The sequence below is a fragment of the Myxocyprinus asiaticus genome, chromosome 33 (genome assembly GCF_019703515.2).
Source record: "Myxocyprinus asiaticus isolate MX2 ecotype Aquarium Trade chromosome 33, UBuf_Myxa_2, whole genome shotgun sequence".
In the NCBI taxonomy this organism is placed as follows: Eukaryota; Metazoa; Chordata; class Actinopteri; order Cypriniformes; family Catostomidae; genus Myxocyprinus; species Myxocyprinus asiaticus.
In genome coordinates this window covers 35,947,809-35,961,241 of record NC_059376.1, presented here as the reverse complement: position 1 = coordinate 35,961,241, position 13,433 = coordinate 35,947,809, and the positions used below count along the sequence as shown (strand labels likewise).

General features: G+C 44.2%; 1 protein-coding gene across 2 annotated transcripts in view; it reads right to left on the bottom strand.

Annotated features, from left to right (window-relative positions):
* The window catches only part of LOC127423950 (fibrinogen C domain-containing protein 1-like), a 157,013-nt gene that overhangs the window by 102,980 nt on the left and 40,600 nt on the right, over window positions 1-13,433 (bottom strand). For both annotated transcript variants that reach the window (XM_051668667.1, XM_051668668.1), the window contains exon 3: window positions 7,910-8,389. In XM_051668667.1, the coding sequence (XP_051524627.1) occupies window positions 7,910-8,389 (480 nt within the window). The remainder of the gene's footprint in view (window positions 1-7,909; window positions 8,390-13,433) is intronic.

The following is a 13,433-nucleotide window of genomic DNA, read 5'->3' as shown; positions in this document are numbered from 1 at the left end:
TAAACATCAAAGAATACTGACAGTTACACTATACTGTAGTTTACACAATTCAATAAGAGACATGATTGTTTGTGTTTATCAAGATTCACATAACATAAAAAATTATTTTTTTTTTTTTTTTACATGAATTTGAATGGAATTGGCACAACCCACAATGAAGTTGAATTGGAATTAAAATTGGAATGACAGAAAGAAGAATTTACAGAATTGAAATAATAATTACAAAAATAAATAAATAAAAAAAACAGCTCCAGAAACGTCCTGGTTACTTTCGTAAACCTCCGTTCCCTGATGGAGGGAACGAGATGTTGTGTCGATGTAGTGACACTAGGGGTCACTCTTGGGAGCCCTAAACACTTCTAATCTTTGAAAAAAGGCCAATGGGAATTGGCGAGTGGAATTTGTATGCCACTCCCCCGGACCTACGGGTATAATAGGAGCTGGTATGCAACCACTCATTCAGGTTTTGTGCTGAGGAGCCGAGACAAGGTTCCGGCCATTTCAGCAGGTAGTTCAGCGTTGTGGCAAGAGGGACACAACGTCTCGTTCCCTCCATCAGAGAACGGAGGTTACGAAAGTAACCAGGACGTTCCCTGTCACTCACTCGACATTGTGTCGATGTAGTGACACTAGGGGTCCCTGTACAAAATGCCACGACTACTGAACTGTGTTACGTGGACTAGCGGTGCGAGACGGGTAGACCTCTGTGTGCCTCGTAGCCAGTGCACTAGGCCATCACGTAACCTCCCCCAACGCTCTTATGAGCGTCTAACGGTCCTTCAGGAACAAGTCGACTGCCCAACAAATAGGGACAGGCTAGCCCAGCTGTGGCCTCTTTTCCTCTTTTTTCTCTCCAAAAAGAGTGGAATTTGTTAACCGACTGGGGGCCATAAATGTCTATGTCGGGGGTGTCACTCTGCGGAGACCACACCCCGCCCAGAGAAGGGGGGGGGGGGGTATTTCGAGTGGAAATGCGTCACATGGTCTTACCGAGTCTTGTCGGAAGTATGTCATGTGGAGAAGTCGCCTGGAAGGTCCTACCTGAGGGGGGAGGAGTTTCTACAAACATGGTGACCAGGGGCAGAGGGACGCAGTTTACCGACAGGGAAGATATATCAAATGGGGTCACCTATGGGGAACCAGAGCATGTGGAGCACCTACCCCAGTACAGGGCTTAGTTAGCACATGTACTGGGCCGGCAGCGAGTTTCTCCGCAAACTCGTCTGCCACAGGGCTAAGGAGGAAAATCATCCAGGGATCACAACTTGTGAACGCGACTGGGAGTCAAAGGCACACGTCTTCACCTAATGGGAGGGGAAAGGTGCTATACGCAAGCGTTACACCCGGCCAGCTGTCCTGGAACTTACCTGTTCAAACTTGACAGACACGGGATGAAACCGGCTCAACCCAGAGATTATAGAACCTCTCAAAGGTGTTGGGTGTCGCCCAGCCTGCTGCTCTGCAGATGTCTGCCAAAGAGGCGTGACTGGTCAGGGCCCAGGAGGCCGCTACACTCCTAGTAGAGTGGGCTCGTAGCACCACGGGTGGCGGCACGTCCTGAGCGTGATATGGCATCATGATGGCGTCAATGACCCAGTGGGCGATCCTCTGTTTGGAGACAGCGCTTCCTTTCCGCTGTCCACCAAAGCAGACAAAGAGCTGCTTGGAGCTTCTACAGCTCTGCGTGCAATCAAAATAGATGCATAAAGAATGCACCGGACACAGCATCGCCAAAGCTGGGTCTGCCTTCTCCTGGGGCAGCGCTTGCAGGTTCACCACCTGATCCCTCCTCGTACTCCCTGACCTTGCACAGGGTCTGTGCAAGTAGGCTCACTGGGGGAAATGCGTATTTGCGAAGTCCTGGGGGCCAGCTGTGTGCCAGCGCGTCTATACCAAGGGGTGCCTCGGTCAGGGCGTACCAAAGCGGGCAGTGGGAGGATTCCCGGGAAGCAAACAGGTCTACCTGTGCTCGACCGAATTGACTCCAGATCAGCTGGACCGCCTGGGGGTGGAGTCTCCACTGCCCCCCTGAGCATAACCTGTCATGACAGCGCGTCCGTTGCGGTGTTGTGGTCGCCCGGGATGTGAGTGGCTCATAGTGACTTAAGGCACTGCTGACTCCAGAGGAGGAGACGGCGGGCGAGTTGTGACATGCAATGGTAGCGTAGACCACCTTGACGGTTGATGTATGCTACCGTCGCCGTGTTGTTCGTCCGGACCAACACGTGCTTGCCCTAGATCAATGGCCAGAACCTCCGCAGGGCGAGCAGTACTGCCAACAACTCGAGGCAGTTGATGTGCCAACGCAGCCACGGGCCAGTCCAGGAGCCAGCCCGTCTTGGAGACCTGCTCTAGGGGAACCCCTGCATGTAGAAATGCTAGGTCGTTCCAAGGGCTGAAGAGGCGGCAGCAGATTGGCGTGACAACCACGTGATGTGTCCCGCAGCGCCATGCCCATCTCGGGACTTGAGTCTGAAGCCAGTGCTGAAGCGGTCTCATATGCATCAACCCGAGCGGTGTGGCAACTGCAGAGGATGCCATATGCCCCAGGAGCCTCTGAAAAAGTTTCAGTGGAACCGCTGTCTTCTGTCTGAATGCCTTCAGACTGTGTGCGCTCGTTCGTGAGGCGCGCCGTCATCGAGACTGAGTCCAACTCTAAGCCGAGAAAAGAGATGCTCTGAACCGGGGAGAGCTTGCTATTTGACCCGAGGCCCTAGACGGCTGAGGTAGCTGTCGAGGTAGTTGAGTATACGGACGCCCACTTCCCTTTGCGGGGCAAGGGCTGCCTCTGTGACCTTCGTGAAGACGCAAGGGGACAAGGACAGGCCGAAGGGGAGGACCTTGTACTGGTACGCCCGGCCCTCGAAAGCAAATCTCAGGAAGGGTCAGTGTCGAGGTAAAACCAAGACATGGAAGTACGCGTCCTTCAGGTCTACTGCCGCAAACCAATCTTGATGCCGGACGCTCGCTAAAATGCGTTTTTGCATCAGCATCTTGAATGGGAGTCTGTGCAAGGCCCGGTTAAGAACTCACAGGTCCAAGATTGGCCGCAACCACCGCCTTTCTTCGGTACGATGAAGTAAGGGCTGTAAATCCATTTCTTCATCTCGGCTGGAGGGACAGGCTCTATCGCGCCCTTGCACAGAAGGGTCGTGATCTCCGCACACAAGGTAGCGGCGCTCGCCACTGAACCTGGGCAGGCACCTGGCAAACTGAATCGCATAGCCGAGTCGGACAGTCTGGGTCAGCCATCGCGATGGGTTGGAAAGCGCAAGCCACGCGTCCAAACTCCGGGTGAGGGGGACCAAGGGGATAATCACATCAGACATACCGGCAGGTGGGGTCCAGGGACATCGAAGCACTTACCTGGCTCCTGATACCCACCATAAGATTGGTCAAGGAGGGGGGAGGAGGAACATCGTCCCAACAGTCCGTCGGAGCCAACCTGGTGTGGGCGTGTTTGTGCCACAGCTAGGCACGCAGGGGCAGGGGGTCCACTGCTGGAACGCCAAACCTGCAAAAATGGGACGGTGGACGGCGGTTGTGACGACGGCCGTGCACACCTGACATATGACCCAGAGAACAAGGAAACCACTCTTTTGTTGAAGTTTCAGGTACTGCAGCCTCTTGGGCATGCGGCAAAAAATGAAACAAAAGATTCTCCTCCCGGCCCTCCACCAAGGGATGGAGTGGTCTGTCTACCAGCTCCGTAGAAGCAGATCTCCTCATCCCTGGGTCGCCCATCTCAGGGGCGCTTCGAAGACTTCCTAGGGTTCTTGGCGGCCGGCCATGAGACGGGTGGCGTCTGCTTCCTGCGGGCTGTGAGGGCGGGCTGTGGCGGGCTGTGGTGGAGCCGGTGCTGTTGCTGCAGGAGGACGCCCTTGGTGACGAGCAGACAGGGTGCGGGATCTTGAGCCACGCCGGGGCAGGATGTGTTGAATGGCCTCCATTGTGTTCTCCGCTGAGAACTGCTGAGCAAAGTCCTCGACGGTGTCGCCGAATAGGCCAACCTGGGAGATGGGGGCATCAAGGAACCGTGCTTTGTCTCTCTCATCTCGACCAGGTTGAGCCAAAGGAGAGCAAGGTCGGTCGCCGAACGCAGTTCCTGAATCAGTCCCGGGTCAGATCTACCCTCGTGCAGCTCTTTTAGCGTCTTGGCTTGGTGAACTTGCAGGAGAGCCATGGCATGCAGGGCGGAGGCATCTTGTCCAGCGGCACTGTAGGCCTCAGCCGTCAGGGATGACGTAAACCTACAGGCCCTGGATGGGAGCTTTGGGCGCCCATGCCAGGTGTCGGCGCTCTGCGGGCACAAGTGCACCGCGAGCGCCTTATCCACCTGGGGGATCACCGAATACCCCTTGGCTGCACCACCATCGAGGGTAGTGAGAGCGGGGGAGCTAAAAGATCGGGATCGAGCAGTAAAAGGTGACCCCCATGATCTTGTCAGCTCCTCATGCACTTCCTGGAAGAAATGGACAGAGGTGGGGCGCGCCATGAGCGGCGCTCTGGGCCCAGGAACCAATCATTGAGCCGCGAGGGTTCAGGGGAGAGTGGAGGGTTCTACTCTAGCCTGATGCTCGCGGCTGCCCGGGAAAGCATGTCCGTCATCTCTGCTTTGGCCTGAGACTGGGCGACCACACCCGAAGGAGGGAGCCCAGCCAAGGTGTCCACGTCAGAGTGGACGAGCCCGCTCTCCGATGCTGTGCTCAATAACTCATCGTCTTCCCGGGCTCCGAATAAGAGCACGAACTCGCCATGAGACGAGCCGGCGGTCTCATCCGAGAGCCCGACCGGGGCAAGTGACCGCAACCAGGAATAACACACAAACGGAAAGGCATCTTTAAAAAGACGTTCCGTGTGTGCCACTCTTTTAGAATGAAAATATACTCTTTTTAGAATATACTCTTTTTGTTATTCTGCCGAAGCGCCCAGGCGTTCTCTGCACTCCACGGGTGCAGAGGGGGAGAAACCGCTGAAATGCACCGTAAAATCCAGCAGATGAGGTGAATGAACTCACGGATGAATTCAGCTTCAGTGAATAGAACCGCTCGGCTCTGAAGAGAAAAATCTGAATGAGTGGTTGCATACCAACTACTTTTATACCCGTATGTCCGGGGGAGTGGCATGCAAATTCCACTCGCCAATTCCCATTGACCTTTTTTCAAAGATCAGAGGTGTTTAGGGCTCCCAAGAGTGACCCCTAGTGTCACTACACAACGTCGAGTGAGTGACAGATAGGGAACCACATATAGCCATCATAAATGTAATCCATTCGACTCCAGTGGATTAATTAATGTGTTCTGAAGAGAAACGCTAGGTGTGTGTAAGAAATGGACACTAAAAAAAAGTTTTGAATATTGATCTATTTCTTACACACACCTAGTGTTTTGTTCAGAAGACATTAATTAGACCATTGGAATTGTATTGATTATTTTTATCATGACTATATGTAATATTTGGAGCATCAAAAAGTTGGCACCCATTCACTTACATTGTATGGACCTACAGAGCTGAAATATCCTTCTAAAAATCTTCATTTTCATGTTCTGCTGAAGAAAGACAGTCATACACACTTTGGATGGCATGAGGGTGAGTAAATGATGAGAGAATTTTCATTTTTGGGTGAACTATTCCTTTAACTAATGTTATCATATACTTTTCATATTTAAAATATATTAATTGATGCTAAAATTAACATTAACCAAGAGTATTGTGAGAAAAGTAATGTTCATTGTTAGTTCATGTTAACAAATGTAGTTAACTAATGTTAATGAATATAACATTATTGTAAAGTGTTGCCCTTTTTTTCAACTGACTATACATATGGTATTTCTCTAAACTAAGTTCAATACTATAAAAAAATTATAGCAACCAACCATAATGTCCACCACAATGTTTTCAGATAACTTGATAAAGTCTGGCTCCATATTGAAGGATTTTGGGTAAGTTGGAACATTTTGGAAAATGAAGTTTTCTCCCACCCATCCATCTGTATAGCATTTGGTGTAAATAACTATACATGTATATAGTAAAAAATATATGTGAAGCAGCACAGCCCAATGTCAATAATGCACATTTAGGTGGGCCTTTATCTCTTTTACAGACATAATTTGGCTTATTAAATTCCCTGCTATAAAGTTCTAGTCCTGGTGTGCCAGATCAAATAAAGTCCTCCACACTGTCTGACACCATTGAGCTCCTGTGCATTTTGTCATCTCATCTTCAAATGCACAGTGAAAATGAAGTGTGCCTGTTGGGAGTGTTGGCATACAGCTCCTTAGTGTGAGCTCCCTCCCCTGCTAGTAAGCCTGCAAGACACTTCCATCAAGTTCCAATTATCAAAAAAAGAAAAGAAATGGTTGGGGGTGAGACAGAGCTGTTCATCAACACACCACTAGCTCATAAAGGGCTTTAGTTTGCCAACAACATATTGGTGGAAGTGTAAAAGAGAAACAGCATCTTACAAACACTGAGAGATTTGTTGAGTGTTTGAAGAAGCTTAGTATTTCAGCCGCAAATTACTGTCAAGGATAAATAAAATCTCTCCTTCTATGATCAGCAAGTGTTACACTCATAAAAGGCCATAAAGTGAGAACTTGTGGGACTTTGTGTGTAATGATGCGTGAGATTTTCTTCCACTTTTCAGTCTTAACAATCCAGACGGTGTTGATGAAGCCTTTTACAATAAGGGTACAGATGAAAGAGAAGGCAAGTTGTATCGTACATAGGAACTGAACTGTTTAAAAAATGTTAGCAGTAAAAAGTTCTGCAAGAGGTTTTATGTCAAGGCCTTAACAACACAGAAGTATAAAGTATTATCAAACATTGTTTTGCACCAAACTCTTCACGCTGATGCCGAAAATGCCAAATGCTAAAATAATGAAATACAAATAACAAAATAATCATGCCTAGTTTGTATAGCTAAATAAATAGGCTTATCAACATTTAAAAGGGAGGAGAAACCTCTTTTTTGTTGACATCAAAGGCTTGTCAGCTGTTAATTAGGTAGATGCCAACATGGATAGGTTGTTTGACATACCCTAATCCTTGAAAACCAACCCCAACAAAACTACTAAATGGCAAAAGAAAATACAACCAGACTAAATTAAATATGCATTCACTTGCAACATGGATAAACACAGTTTATGCTGTTCACAATGTCTTTTGTGTGGTAAATTGTTGTCTGCTTACATTATGAAACCATTTAAATAAATTTTGTACTATAAGTTTTGTACTATAAACACTTCTGGTACCATCTGGGTCATGAGGCAAAACCTGCTGAGATCCACTGCAGTAAAAGGTTATTTCAAAATTGCATGGAGATGCAATGTGAGCTCATGACTTAAAGGAACAGTTCACCCAAAAATTTAAATTCTGTTATCATTTACTCACCCTCTGGGATGCCTTCCCAGATGTGTATCACTTTTTTCTTCTGATGAACACAAATGAAGAATTTTAGAAGAATATTTCAGCTCTGTGGGTCCATACAATGCAAGTGAATGGTGGCCTGAACTCTGAAGGCCTAAATATCACAAAGGCATCATAAAGGTAATACATAAGACTCCAATGGTTTAATCCACTGGAGTCTTATGGATTACATTTATGATTCCTTTAAGTGATATTTGGACCTTCAAAGTTCCAGCCAAAATTCACTTGCATTGCATGGACCTACAGAGCTGAGACATTCTTCTAAAAATCTTCATTTGTGTTCTGCAGAAGAAAGAAAGTCATACACATCTTGGATGACATAAGAGTGAGAAAATGATTAGAGAATTTTCATTTTTGGGTGATTGAGTGACTATCCCTGTAATTAATTTATATGACTACAGTGGACAAGTCATCTCTTGTTGGGTCTGATTTTGGAGCAATTTTCACTTCAATATAAAAAAGAATATCCAAACAAACTAACCTGAATGAGCCTGCCCTGTTCGGTCTGTAGAGTGCTAAGTTCCTGTCCGATGTTGCCCTGGCCCTGTCTCAGTGTGTTGTACTCCATCTTCAGTTGACTGGCGTGGGCAGACAGCTTGGCCACTTCCTCAGCCAGTTTAACCAGTAGAGCCCGGTCCTGCCCTTTCACTGACTTCAGATCAGTGTCGTGGTCAGTAAGAGAGTGCAGCAGAGAAGTCTGCACCCCCTCCAGACGCAGGAAGTTATTGTTGTAGTCGGGGCAGTTGGGGTCAATGAAGATGTTGATGCGAGAGCCGTCACCCCTCTCAATGGTAACCAAGGCATTACCCTCATCCTGGTTGGTGCTGATGAGAGGAGGACCATCGGGGCCAGTGGGCGCTTGGTAATGGTTCATCAGAAGTATGATCCCTGTTACCGTGACAGCCAGTAACACGGCAACAAACAGCAGGATGGTGCATAAGAGATAGCTACAGCTCATCCTCTATAAAGAGAAAGAAAGAGAGATGCTGTAGATTAGTATACATGAATTCAAGATATAGTCACATCAAAATGTTTTTCACCCAATTTGGAATGCCCAATTCCCAATGCGCTTTTAAGTCCTCATGGTCGCGTAGTGATTTGCCTCAATCCGGATGGTGGAGGACGAATCCCAGCTGCCTCTGCGTCTGAGACCGTCAACCCGTGCATCTTATCATGTGGCTTGTTGAGCGTGTTGCCACGGAGACATAGCATGTGTGGAGGCTTCACGCCATCCACTGCGGCATCCATGCTCAACTCACCACGTGCCCGACCGAGAACAAACCACATTATAGCAACCACGGGAAGGTTACCCCATGTGACTCTACCCTCCCTAGCAATTGGGCCAATTTGGTTACTTAGGAGACCTGGCTGGAGTCACTCAGCACGCACTGGGATTCAAACTAGCGAACTAACAAACTCCAGGGGTGGTAGCCAGCGTCTTTTACCACTGAGCTACCCAGGCCCCCGTTAAAATGGTGCTGTTTAAGAAGCTCTCCATTATTTCAGACTGAAGAGACTGGCTGAGTATTGATAAGAACTTTAAAATTACGAGATTAATAATTCAAATGCAAACTCATATGATTTATTTTCTTGGTATTTAAAAGCAATATTTTGTATTTGAAAAGATTCCATGAGTACCTGCTGTTTGCGCAGGATACAATTTAAATTAGCAGTATTTTAAATAGTTAGGCTGACTATTAAAATATATACAAATTTAAGTGATTACTATGTAGTTACATAAAAAATGCATGCGATTGTTTGGAACACAGGTTGGCTTAAGGTGGTAAATGTGCACTTTATAAGCCCACTTTTAGGACTTTTCACGTTTGCAATAATAAACATAAAAAGTTTATACCATAACATAGTGGCAAATTCTCAGGGCCAGCAAAGCCTTCTCTGCTTCTTTCATCCTTCCATTCTCATTCACCTTTTTGCCTATGTATTATCAATCACTTTCCACACCTAATTCATCTACAAATGAAAACACAAAGTTTATCCATTCAGAATTTATTCCTTGAAGCTTACAAGCAAAGAATGGCAGCTTTTTCACAAATCTTATGCCCGAAGCCGAGCTCGTTAGCCGAGGCAGCACGTGAGTCTGAGCTCCACCCCGTTAGGCCTTCAGAATATCCACTGAATCCCTCAACAGAGCAAATGAAAGGGCATCTAATGTCAGATTGTCAATTTCATCAGCCAATCAGATTGCTTTATTTGTTCTTGGTGGGTGTAGTCTTTTAGATAAGTCCCAACAAGGCCTTCTAGAATCTAGCTGGGCTTGAGTGACACAATCATGCATTAAGCAATGTACGTAATTCTAAAGAGAAGTGTGCGAGAGGCGAGATAAAGACAGAGACGGCTGTCATCACTCACTGCCATTATCGCCATTGAGAATGAGATCCTTATGGATTTATAAACCCGAGATGTTCTGCATGACCGTGTGATTGCTTAATTTATTAAACAGGAAAGGAGGGCTGATTTTGACTTTGATTAAATTGGTAAGTGCTTTTTGCATTATAGCAACATCAAGAGTTTTCAAAGTGTAAATTAGGATGTCTTGAGCAATCAGTGAAATTTATTGCAAGCAACATTTAAATCGCAAATATTACCAGATAGCTTTTTCCCGTTTTTATAGACCTCCTTGGTTGATTCATATGAAAAATTATATGGATGAGTTTTTAAAATGTCAACTGGTATTATTAGTTGGCTGTGACGTAATGTATCATAAGGTGTCTTAATCATTGTGAAATGCTGTTTCTTAATGGCATGAACTGCACTGAAGGCCTAGACTTAAAATGCATGGGCCGCCACTGCCATAACATAACATGAGTGTTTATATAAGAGATTAATCTTAAATTTAATACCACTTTATTGGGAGTCACTTCCTCCATCACTCAAAACTAGCATAAACATTATCAGCACATACAGTAGACTGACATTTTGTTGTTTTTTCCCCTAGTACATTTTAATCTAAAATACAACTCTTAAAAAAGCTGATAGATAAGTAATATATGATGATTAAACTTGCAGCAGGCCATATCAAATCTGACATACACTATACAGATAACTCTGATGCAAAAGTAGGATTTCTACAACTGCAGCGAACAAATTCCACATCTAAAAATCCCAGCTGAGCATTAAACATGTATGGAGATGCCTGTTGCAAGTTTAATCTGTTATTATGCAGCACCTGAAGACTCAGACAACTGCTGGTGAATAAATCCAGGATTTTCACAAAGGTGTACGAAAAGATTAAAAGAAAATAAGGTTGCGTGGTGTTTAAGACCTAATTACTATAGCACCACATAATGCTGCCTTCAAGTCACACTGGAATGATTGTATTTACAAGACGAGTGCACATGACTGCTATCACAATGTTGGAATGAACAGTGTAAAACTTTAAAATCTCAGACTTTCTGAGCTGGAAATATGTCAGTTAAATTATAATGCTGAAAGCCTGTTAGTAGGCCTATTAGTCATAATAAAATTTTCATGTTGAATGTTCAATTTAATTTGAACACATTTTGAATAGTTATAAAGCTTGCTGGAAAGTCCTCTTCCTTTAGCTGGTTTAGGCGACAGTTCATGTAGCTCAACTGGAAGAGCATGGCACTAACAATGCCAAGGTTGTGGATTTAATTCCCAAGGAACATGCATACTGATAAATGTTACCTTGAATGCACTGTAAGTCGCTGTAAGCATCTGCCTACAGCATAAATGTAAATGCATTCTATGTGAAAGTATGAGATTGATCAAATAAAGCAAGAAGACACCATAGGTAAGAGGCGTTCTTAGGCAAGAAGCAAAGTGGATAAAATGTACAAGTGTGTAAAATGCCGGCAACAGCAATATGATAAAGGACACCCATGTTCAATAAACAGTTAAATGCATTATTTTAAATAATCAGAATAAACAATTCTACCACCAAGTAATACAATTTATTATCCTAACTATAGGAGTTTGAGGTTACATAGCAACGTAGCACTTCACCGTGTTACAATGGCTTTTCCACAAATGCTGCTCATCCAATCAGAATTTAGAGTCAAAACTATCAATCAATCTATCAATTACACACCTAATGCACATCCTTTTGCATCTAAGATATAAAGAAATGTAAAATTGTTCAATGCCTCCACTTTATTCTGACCAAAATCAATTGAATGCTTCCTAACTCGTAAGTAAGAATTTTCCAAGAGGACTTAAGGGCAGAATTGATGTTTATAACCAATCATGTCCATACATATTTTTAGACCAATACAAAACACTTTAAAAGTACAATTTTCAAATATATCATCGCTGCAGCATGAATCCTTATGCATGCAAGCATTTGTCCCTCTTATTGTGGCATAGTCGAACAACAGTTCGAACAGCAGTGACATATTAAAGCTACACATACAGTAAATATGCTGTTATTAGAGTTACTTTTTATTGTTATTGTACTGTATTTTTATTTTTGAAGTAATATAAAAGTTTGAAATTCATAAACCTTTATAAGATTTTGATTTGATTTCAAGAAAGAGTATGTTTACATATTCTTATAAAAATATAATAGTATTGGTTGCTTGTTTGATTTTTACTGTATTAGTGATTATTGTACTGTTTTATTATTTGTGGAGTCCTTTTTTTTTTTAATGCTTAAACATAAGTCTATGATGTGACTTCATTTTGTATTGATTGCTTGTTGACAGTGCAAGGTGAAAGCTGTCCACATGCCTTTAACCCAGAAACGGTGGGTTTGATGAGAAATCATCAAATTGCTATCATATTTTCACACCAGTTCTCCCACTTTGGATGTAGTTTTCCAGCATACCATTACAGTAATAACTTATGCATACAAACATCTGTTCCTCTTATTGTGCATTAAAAATATAGTGTAAAACACATAGCTTATGTACTTTAGAAGAAGGGGCCGCAGCTAATTTATAAACACTTTGCACTGATTTGTGTGGTTGCCCAGGGCCCAGATGGTGGGCTGGAATATATAAACGACAAGATGAGCAGTGTTTCCTCGGAGGATCTACAAAGGCAAATCCCCACAGGGCAAAAGTCTAGAAACTACAGACATGAGCCTTACAGCTCAATATTACGGTCTGGTTAAGTGCCTAGAGATGACAACTCTCTCATCTGTGTGTGTGTGTGTGTGTGTGTGTGTGTTGTAGTATGTGTGTGCATTCGGCTACAAATGCAAATAACAACAAATGAAGTGAAGAACATTTGATGGGAAACTAGGGATTGCCATGCAAGCACTGGAGAGGGCTTCTTATCTTTTCGTGAGGTCTTTTTTATTTAGGGGGAGCTCTTTCCACGCCTGCACCATTCCCCCCGCTGTTTTTACAAGTGCCACTTCAATATTCCACTTGACAGCGGGTGCTGCTCCCATGCGTGAGCTTCGAGTACATTTTGTACATTTTCATTGTCGCGATTTTCCATATATGCCAAAGTGACTCAATGCCCATGTTCCGTAGTGCCATTTATATTCAAAATTAAATCACTGTTACTCAGTTTGAGGAAGAGCACAGCTGCAAAATAAGAAGACATTTATGACAATAAGGCGACCATGTATTTCCATGCAAGGTTAAATCACCCAGTGTTCTCCACCTGCACACAAGTAAACACAAAAAGCAATAAGACAACACATTCCCTCTGAGATGCTGATTTTACTGTCTTTATGTTGAATAATAGCCCCCGAGCTCATGCACAATTTCCTGTAAAACACATCTAAATTTAAAATGTATCTTAAAGTGATAGCTCACTCCAAAAAGAAAATTCTGTTGGAACACATTAGAACCCTGCTAACAATTATAGGTTCTCAGAACATTCTGAGAATGTTAGATTCTGGCTACCAGATCTTTCCCAGAATGGATAATCTAATGCTCTCTTTTGGTTAGCCAGTAATGTTTTTGTTTTTTTTTTTTACGAAAAAAGAGTGTTCCCTGTCAAAAGCTACACTTAATGCTGCGCTTGATTAAGCGCTTATGGGAACGTCTTTAGAAGTGACCAGCTGTGAA